The sequence below is a fragment of the Xiphophorus hellerii genome, chromosome 11 (assembly GCF_003331165.1).
Source record: "Xiphophorus hellerii strain 12219 chromosome 11, Xiphophorus_hellerii-4.1, whole genome shotgun sequence".
Taxonomy (NCBI): Eukaryota; Metazoa; Chordata; class Actinopteri; order Cyprinodontiformes; family Poeciliidae; genus Xiphophorus; species Xiphophorus hellerii.
This window is the reverse complement of record NC_045682.1, coordinates 14,327,804-14,337,109: the sequence shown is the minus strand read 5'-3', so window position 1 is coordinate 14,337,109 and position 9,306 is coordinate 14,327,804. Positions and strand designations below refer to the sequence as shown.

Here is a 9,306-nt window from a genome sequence, read left to right as displayed (position 1 = left end):
AGTGAATTATTTTCAGTGTGCTGCTCTGCTTTTTAATTGAAACCCCAAGATGCCAAAGATCCCACTAACACAGTCTTTCACTGTATTCATTTATTCCTGACAGAAATAAAATAGAAACATTTTTTCTCAAAAGTTGTATTTTTTATAATCTTTAGGAGGTACAAAAGGCAAATAGAAAAAAAATAAAAGTAACAGTCAGTTTGCACACAATTTGGTTAAAAAAAATTGGCCATTTTACAGTTTGTAAACAGCCTTAAGTCAGCTCAGGTTACTTTCCCACACAAGGTTTGGGTTTATCGAAATGGGATCAAAACAAGTAAAACTTCAATATATCAATATTAATGCACATGTAGATAAGTTATAATGGTAAAATACACTGGGAACCTTCAGATTCAAACAGAACAAAATAATAAAAAAAAACTTGTAAAAAACGCAGTTTTGGCAGGAATCACATTTTAACAGGTATGCTTTTGGCAGCATGGAAATCTGCTTTGACATTGCCCCTGGAATCTATCCCAGCATGCATTGGAGAGAAAGACAAAAAACCATGTTCAACATGACAATAAAAACAATACAACAGATTTAGTCAGGTTCATCTCCAGAGATAATTTGTAGAAATGTATATATTATGACGGCACACTGTGATGAGAGACATATGACCCATTTATCTTCTCTATTCTGTACTGAGGACGGATGAAGAATTGTAAACACAAAAGGACACCTAAAGTTGCAATTTTAATATCATAATAGTTAAAACAATCTCCAAATAAAATGAACATCAACCAAAACTCCTGCAAACATGCACAAGTTTTGGCCGACTTTAAAACGACCTACAATTTCCACACAGAATCAGTCATATTTAAATTAAGAATTTAGGACATAAAAACAGTCCAGTGACCTTCACGGTGATGGTTGTGGATACCTGCAGTAATGGTGATCAGCCTCCAGAGGGAGCTACAGTCTCTCGCTAGAACACAACCAACTACTCCTGTTTGATCCAGGATGTGTTCCTCAGACTGCCTGGCTCACACGCGGCTCCCGCAGCCGTCTAGTGTCCTGTGTCCAGGTCCCGCATGTATTCCTGAAGTGCCTGCAGCCTCGCATCAATCTCTGACAGCTCAGCCCCAGTGTCTATGGAGCTCTCTGTGGTTTGGACATCGAATGATTACTACACAAATAGCATCAACTAAGACTTTATTAGGTGTTTTTTGGCCACATTGTGCTAAACTTTATATATCAAATATAAGACTTAAAAGAAATTTTACTTCCTAATTTAACACCTTGAAATTGGGCCGCTGTCTCTTTAAGAAACTCTGGCTAATCCTTTAGTATTGTTTTTACCAGTGTTTCACTGAGAAGTAGCTGTTATGAACTCAAATGATGAGCAATTCCACCAGGATTTTGCTAATTGATGCTGAAGGAGCAGAGTGTTTTGCACATGCCATGGGAGATTAAATTATTTCTCAAACATGCATGAAAGAATCAAAGCAGCTCCAGGTGTGTTTTCCAAGAGGGAATAACATTATAACATGACATAACGCAAAAAAGAAAAAAGAAGTACATTTTACATAATACTGTCCCTTTAAAAAGAAAAAAAAAGAATTAATGAAGTTACCTTTGTCTTTTGTTCTGTGTGTTGGGGTGCTACTTAATGGCTTTCTGGTTAAAAGGCCTCGAGACTGAAACAGAAAATAGAAACAAGAAACCATTCATTTTACATGCAGAAGGGAAAAAAGGCACAAATGGATTAATCATAAGTACTGTTTTTAGCTCTGATGATTTTGTAACCTCATTTAATTCAGTTTTTTTTAAAATCAAATATAGTCTACATTTACCCACTCACTATCGAGTTAATTACTCACCATATTAGGTCCATTGTATGTCTGTTTTCTTCCCCTGTAAAAAGAATTAAGGATTAAAATAGCTCAGACACTTTTCTGGAGACTCATTTCCAGTGCAGTCCCAGTACCTGAAAAGTGTTTTGCCCATTTCATCCATGTCTGCTAATGAGCTGTCAGAGGAGTTCCTGCTGCCTCTACGCTCCAGCGACAGGCTCCTGCCTCTGCTTCCGGCCCGGACCGCCTGAGGATAAGCCTCCCTGGACCGGGAGCGGCCCCGCTCAGGGAGCACCGGGGAATTTAGGATTTCCCGTCGCACCTTCCGCTGTCTGGCAATAAAAAAATTAATTAAAAGGTGTTAATAAATTCACCGGCTGCAACGAATACAGTCAATAAAAGGGAAAATGTACAGGAACCAACTTTTTGAGTTCTGACTCTCTCTGCCTGCGCTGCCTGTCCTGGATGTAGGCAGTCGGGTCAAAGCGAGGAACCCGAGACCCTGCGAGACACACGGTGACAGTACAAGAGATTGGGGATCATTAATGACTGACAAATAATTTAGAAAGACATTCACATTACATATTTGCTTGTGTGAAAACAAAAAAATTGAGTATTTCTTCTAAATTCAGTTTAATTGTTGAGTGTTGCTTTGTCTCAGGCTACGTAATCCTTGGTCAGTTTGCTGATTTAACTATGAATAACTGGCACCAGTGTGTCGATGATCTTGTTGCATTAATGCTGCGTTCCAGTTGTACTTGAAACTGGGAAATTCAGACTTCCCAGTCAGAAAAATCAACTGGAACGTCCTCCATCCTCGGAGACTGGCAGCAACTCCAACTACCCCAAGTTACGGCTTGTAAGGCGGACTTTGCATCAGCAAACATCCGTTTAAAAATCAATGTTACGTGTAATGGCTGCAACCCTAAACTGAAAAAAATAAAAGTGGTGTTTGCTTTTGGAAAGTAAAACTAAAAATTATGTTTATAAGAGCTATTGGAATCTATTTTTTATAGGCGTCGCCATTTTAAATTCCTACTTCTCAACTAAAACGCTGTTTCTTCAGGTCTGATGTCAAACCCAGCTCTGAGTTCCCACTTCCCAGGTTACTTGAACGCAGCATTAACTTACAACAATATTTTCCATCACCATAAATAATTAGCAGTACGTACTGGTGGGCGAAGGCGAAGGCCTCAGCATGTGAGGACGTGATCCCGACGAATCCGACCTCCTTTCCCTCTCCCCTGACCTCAGTCTTCTGTCCTCCAGCCGCTCTCTGGACCCGGAGCGAGCCCTGACCCCTCCGTACCCAGAACTCCTCTCACGTGACAGCGACCGATAGACTTCCCCGTCAACTCGAGAGCTGATGCGACCCAAAACAGGCGTCACTCTGCTGCAGAAGGCGAACACTCAGTGAGTCCTCACGTGCTGAATGCTCCGTCCACAATGAAAGCAAATGAATGAATGAAAGAGAAGGAAAGTAAAGATATAGTACACGCTTAGATTGTCTAACCCTCGCCGAAGGAACGCCAGCTCATTGGTGAGACTCTTGACCCGAACGCGGAGCGCACACTCTGAAGCTCTCAACTCCTCCAACTAGAAAATGAAGGAGGAAGGTTAAAACCAGCAGAGAAACAAAGTAAACATCAGCGATGTTACCCAGTGAACTTTCACCTGCTCCATTAGGAGTCGCTGTTCTTGGCACCTTTTGCTAGTGGAGCGTTGACCTTTGGCCCTCTCCTTGATGAGCTGCTCCTCCAGCGTCCGCACCACCTCTTTGACCCTCCAGTCTCCTCTGCCCAGTTCAGAGCCACTCCCACTCATTTGCAGCCTCTCCAGAGCCTTGGCCATGGCTTCCTTTTCTTCTTTCACTGCAGCGAGCCTTCAGGGAAAACAGTAGCGTCAAAAAAATAACACTACTGTTATTGTAGGGGGGATCTTTCTAATTTGTTCTGACTGATTAGAACTCCAAAACACAACAATTATCTCTGGTTTTAGTTCATTAAGCTACCTAGTCACGTTAGCGGTTCAAAATCCTAAGTACTCACAGAAACCCATTTACTTGCTATACTTTTACATAAACATTCTCCTTCTTAAAAATTGTGTTATTTTCAATTACAGCATTAAACCTGATGTATAATTACAACAATTCTGGCTGATAACCAGCAACAGTCAGTATCAGCTGGTGTTTTTTTCCATCAGGATGGAACAGAATGCTGTTGTTGTACTACCAAATATTAAAATCCTCACATCATAAAGTGTGTTGAATAAATATTCACTTTAACTTGTCACCAAAACCAAAAATCTAATGTATTTTTTGGGGGGGGTTAATGTGACAAAAATAAGTATTGCAGAGTAGAGAAGAAGGAGGAGAAAATTACAAGATGAAAAACCTAAATAGCTCAACACATTTTTAGACTCCTGAATGCAACAGAGAGATTAAAGCGACCTACTCTTGTCGAAGCCGGTGCATTTCCAGATCTGCAGATTTGCCGCCTCCATGGGAGGTGAGCGCGCTGATCTCAGCCCTGAGGGCTCGGATCTCCTTCTGCAGGCTAGCTGGGTCAGGCTTTCCCACATACGGCAACGGCAAAGGGTAGTGTATCCTACAAATACAACAGAATTAAATGCAACAATTCAAAATGAAATCTAGGTCCAAGAGAGGACAGAACAACGTTCCATACGGAGATCCAAACCTGTCAAACTCTACTGTGTAAATGAGGATGAGGTATCGCTTGGCGGTGAGAGCTGACTGCTGCTGGTGGCCACGAGGACGACTGACCACTCCGGCTTTTCTGTTACGCAGCAGCTCCAGGTCGGCATAGGTCAGGAGGTCAAGGGTGACAGAATCACTTGTCTGGAAAGAGAAACTGTAGTTAGATGGAGCCCGTTTCGTTTCATCATCTGATAAACACACATCTCAAACACTGCTAGATCATTTCCTGTTACAAGCATGAACACATGTTTAACTCCATTTAGTCTGAAATAATTAATTTGATCTTATTTTGATTTTCAGAAAATTCCAAATGAAGTCTCAAATACTAATTTAAATGTCAAACTCAACAAGCCTAAGTACTTAGCAGCTAAAATAAGCATAACTTAACATGTAAGAAGGTAATAAAGTGTCTCTAATATGTCCCTCTGTGTGTGTTGAACAGCATTAGTCTGAGTGGTTGTTTGATGTGAATTTGCGACATCAGGCAACAATGTAGACAAGTAGCAGACATGTGTCTATGGACGCTGTTGTTCATTTTGTAAAAACTGTTTTATATGTTGAGTAAGTTGAACTGGATTTGTTCATCTGGTGGGATTCGAGTGCTTTTCTTCTACTATTGTCAGTGTGTTAATTTTTTTTTTTTTTTTTTTTTATTGAAGCAGCTAACAAATAACGTTTGAAAATTCGGACGTGTAGAATCTCTGTCTGTGAGAAACGTTCAGCTCGAAAGGGCAGAACATTCTCACTCAACTGGAAACACTAAACTCGAGTGAACGACCCTCCTCATTGGCCAGCGTCGCCCCAAGCAAACCTGTCTGTTTCTATTACTACTCAAACTCTAAAGAGTTAGGATACATAGAAAAATACAGCACTGCACCTTCCTCACAGCAGATTCCAACATGCTGCAGAAAATAGGAAACTGTTTGAAGTTGCCAGTTTTGCGAGTGAGATCTTCAATGTCTAACGAAGAGAATAAGAAAAAAACGAAATAAATATAAACACAAGCACAATCTGTGTCATACATGACATGTGTTATTTAAATAAACCACTTACACGCAGGGTCAAACTCCCCCCGCCACTGATCTGCTGTCACAGAGTCAGAGATTTCCACAATCAGCAAATTCTTATCCAGTTCGATCTTCACAGAAAACTCCACTCCTCGAAACACGATGTCCTCCATCAACTCAGAGCCGTCTTCCATCTCTCTGGACCTGCACTGGAGAGAATAATGCAAAATTGTCTTTAATCAAAAAAAAACAAATTAATAGTGATTGATAAAATAGAACAGGAATTGGTTACTTTATCTGCCAGCTGCGTTACAGTTTACACAAAAGGAGCTTCAAAGAGTCTTTAGAGCATAACAATGAGCCTGATTACAATTAAAATATGTACTTTACTTTAAAAAAAAAAAAAACTCTGTAAAATGTATATACAACAGGCACAACCTGTTAATTAAAGGGAAATTATGTTTTTCCCCAGCTGGTGCTGTACTTTAAATCTTAGGTAAATGTCAATTATACTTGCTAAAAGTTGGCAAATTGAACAAATTGTGTACATCTTATCAGACACGCTCTGTCATAGGTTGCAATCACAGCCAAGTTTTTCCATATGGTAAAATTCTGATTTGTATTTCATTGTAAAAAAACAACAACGTTTGATATATGGGGTTTTGTAGTGTGTATATCTATTAAGCTAATATTACTAGGCAATAATTTCCTTTATTTATCCATCTACAAAATTTCCCAGTTTTCTATTCTGTTCTATTCAAAACCACCACACGGGGCAGCAGTGAGCAGAATCGATGTTTAAGACTTTACATTTTCATTTATCCTGTAAAAATAAAAAATATGTCTAAAACGTAAGGTACTCATTTAACATCGGAAATGATAATTTTAGGGAGTAAGTTATTAACTACATCATCAATGTGGCGTATAGTCTTTTTAGGATTATTGCGCTTCACTTCACGTTCTCTGGTCACAGCGAGTCTGTAAACATGTTTTTAATCGCAGTATCAAACTAAGTGAACTTGAAACATATAAAGCCTGATAAAGACAATTCCTTTGTTTTAGCACAGGCTTTGGAAAGCTGATAATAAGCTGCTGAGACGCAAAGGTTTTCATCTTCTGACCAGCGGTCAGCTAGTGACTGTTGCCGCGTCCGCTGCAGTCAAATTAACTGACCAACGTTAGCTAGGTGTAGCTAGCACAGACATCACTAAATAGTTAGGGCTAATTATTTACATTTGCAATACATTTAGCTTGAAAAGGGGACGCATATGGGTCGCGTAGCCGTGTTCAGATTGAAAACGCAGCAAACAAACAATTGTAGGTTAACAGTACCTCGAGTTGCAGTGATAATCCTGACCGTGTCAACCTGTCAAAGCATAGCTGTTGGGAAACCGTCGGGAGGAGCTCGCTTACAGAGCTCGATGAAACCTGGAGGCAGTAAATTGGGATTGCTCTCAGGTCCCGAACAAGTTGTAATCCATCGGTGAACCACAGCGGACACCAGAGCGGTTCAACAACCGGGAACCGTTAAATTCTTCTTCGTCAGTGTTGATCTACCTCTGCTTCCCGAGACTTGTTGTTCACCGAGCGCAATACTGACACCTAGAGGCACCGGAGAGACATTGCCAAAACAAGACCACTTGGGAAGGAGACGCGCATGAGTCAGAAACAGGAGCACAGAGTGAGTACTAGTTGTATTTTACTCAATTACATTTACTTGAGCAACTATTTAAATTAAAAATATATAAACTATACTTTGTACTTACACTTAGGTAATATTAGGAAGAAGTAGAAGTACCTCCACTCAATTTCTGGACACTCTATCCACTGTGATTAACTTAAACTAATAAAGAACAAGCTTGTTTTTATTACAAATTCACCAGAAGAAAACATATAGTTTGTTTAAATGAGATGTCTTGTTTGTACACAAGCTTTGTTGTTTTTATGTTATTCTCTGCTGAGCCTTTTGTGCCATTAGGAGGTCATCATAATTATACAGTAAATTGTATAAATTGTCAATGGCATTCCTTTAACTTTGTCCTAAAATATATGTACATTACTTACTGTAAGTTTTAGTTTTGTAAGTTTTATATTGAAAATAATTGATTTACTTCCTTTTTCTCCAGAAAGGAGCTTCCCAAATATAAAAAAGAATTATGTATTCAGAGCCTAACAGAACACATTTTTATTGTAAGAGTGCAGAGAGAAGGATTCAAGCAGAGGGGGGAGAATATGTGTGCATTATGGCATTACATTTGAGCACAGAAACAAAAACTTGAGATACAAGCATAACATTTAAAACAAGATGTTTTATGTTTCTGGACTCGACTTTGTGAAAAATACAGTCCTCATTTGAATGTAATGACATTTAAAGTAAAAACAGTCTGCTTTAACAGTTCCACCAAATTCTGTAGAAATGATGGCAAGCATTTGTGATATCTTGTATTTCTGCAGCCGAAAATTATTTTTGTAGGGATTGTTTTATTGAAAGACACCTGCAAAAATGTTGAAATGATCTTTGATGTTTCACCTAATCGAGTGTTTGCGATAATCACACCTACTCAAACTACCACTGAAACAGGACCAAACACAGTCTGCAGCCTCTGCAGCAGATGTCTGACCTCCCCACACACCTCCCACTGTCTTCCTTTGACCCGTAGGCTATTTCAGGAAACACAGACTTCCCCAATAATAACCTACAAATAGAACTTCTCTGAGTGGAGAGTCGTTTTACCAACACAAACATTTATTGATAGAAATACTTGAGGAATAAGTTGAATCACCACAATAACATATGGCATACTAACCATTGGAAGGCATCAGTATTTTCAGTGTCCAACAACACAAACCTTTTTTTTTTCGTAGGTCACAATGGTCAACTTTAATCCAACTCGAGTATCTTCTACCATGTTTGCTGTGTCCTCTTAGTGGCTTGTGGAATACTGCAAACAGGACTTCTTATGGAATTTTTTGGTTTTGCTTTAATTTTTAGCAATGGGTTTCTTCTTAGAAATTTCAAACAGGGCCAGATTTGCGAGGTGCAACTAAAAGTATCAATTTGATTTGTCACCTGAGCTTTTCCTCTCTGCAGCTCCTTCAGAGCTAACATCCGATTCTTGGCTGCATGTCTGGTTAATGCTCTCCGTGGCCGATGCTCTCCATTGGCCATGTCATGGTAGGGTTGCAGTTTTGCCATGCAAATTTTTGAAAGAAGAACATAGCTTTGTGAAATGGGAGATTGTTTGGTGTCTGTTTTAATCTTCTCCATATTTCTCTCTGACTTATCTGCTGTGTTCGTTAGTCGTCATGATGCTGTTTGTCCCTAATGTCTTATGGATCTCAGAGACACCAGGAAGTGTTTATCCTTCATTTAAAATGGTAACAAACTACACTGCAGTTGGAGGGTCTGTCAAAATCTGCATGCATACTATTAAAACAACATATGATCAATTTTCAAAACTTGCAAGAATGGGTGCAAACACCTGCATGTTGCTTTGATGGTTTGCTCAGTTAAAGATTCCCACAAAGGAAAGAATAATTGTATTCTTTTCTTTTGCTGTGTAACTTTTTGAAAAATAGCACTAGCAAAAGACCAATGGCTTTCTTTATATTAAGGCAGATGGGCAGTGTGTCTTCCACACCTGCCCAATGCTGTCATCAGTGGGCTGGTGGGGAGGGGAACCCATGCCCTTACCTGCAGCACCAGACAAGATTAAAGGGATGAACAGACAGAAAACCTAATGCTCAT

General features: G+C 39.6%; 1 protein-coding gene across 3 annotated transcripts; it reads right to left on the bottom strand.

Moving 5' to 3' along the window:
* Nucleotides 1-59: 59 nt before the first annotated feature.
* ccdc61 (coiled-coil domain containing 61) lies at nucleotides 60-7,133 on the bottom strand. Of its 3 annotated transcripts, none has more exons than XM_032575995.1 (13): nucleotides 6,891-7,133; nucleotides 5,605-5,762; nucleotides 5,429-5,511; nucleotides 4,532-4,692; nucleotides 4,289-4,441; nucleotides 3,510-3,717; nucleotides 3,331-3,431; nucleotides 3,008-3,228; nucleotides 2,259-2,337; nucleotides 1,970-2,167; nucleotides 1,863-1,896; nucleotides 1,616-1,679; nucleotides 60-1,143 (listed from the first exon to the last, which is right to left on the bottom strand). In XM_032575995.1, exons 2-13 carry the CDS (start codon nucleotides 5,750-5,752, stop codon nucleotides 1,049-1,051), a joined length of 1,545 nt encoding a protein of 514 aa, XP_032431886.1. In that variant the 5' UTR covers nucleotides 5,753-5,762; nucleotides 6,891-7,133; the 3' UTR covers nucleotides 60-1,048. The 3 variants fall into 3 exon arrangements, with proteins under 3 accessions (XP_032431886.1, XP_032431883.1, XP_032431887.1); XM_032575992.1 differs by having other exon boundaries at nucleotides 5,605-5,767; nucleotides 6,891-7,132; XM_032575996.1 differs by having other exon boundaries at nucleotides 3,349-3,431; nucleotides 5,605-5,767; nucleotides 6,891-7,131.
* Nucleotides 7,134-9,306: the final 2,173 nt, after the last annotated feature.

Coding starts and splice junctions, on each gene's coding strand:
- ccdc61 (XM_032575995.1), bottom strand. CDS start 5,752: ATGGAAGACGGCTCTGAGTTGATGGAGGACATCGTGTTTCGAGGAGTG. Junction 3,229..3,330: donor GGGTTAGACAATCTAAGCGT/GTACTATATCTT, acceptor CGCCTTCTGCAG/CAGAGTGACGCCTGTTTTGG. Junction 2,338..3,007: donor GCCTTCGCCTTCGCCCACCA/GTACGTACTGCT, acceptor TGTGTCTCGCAG/GGTCTCGGGTTCCTCGCTTT.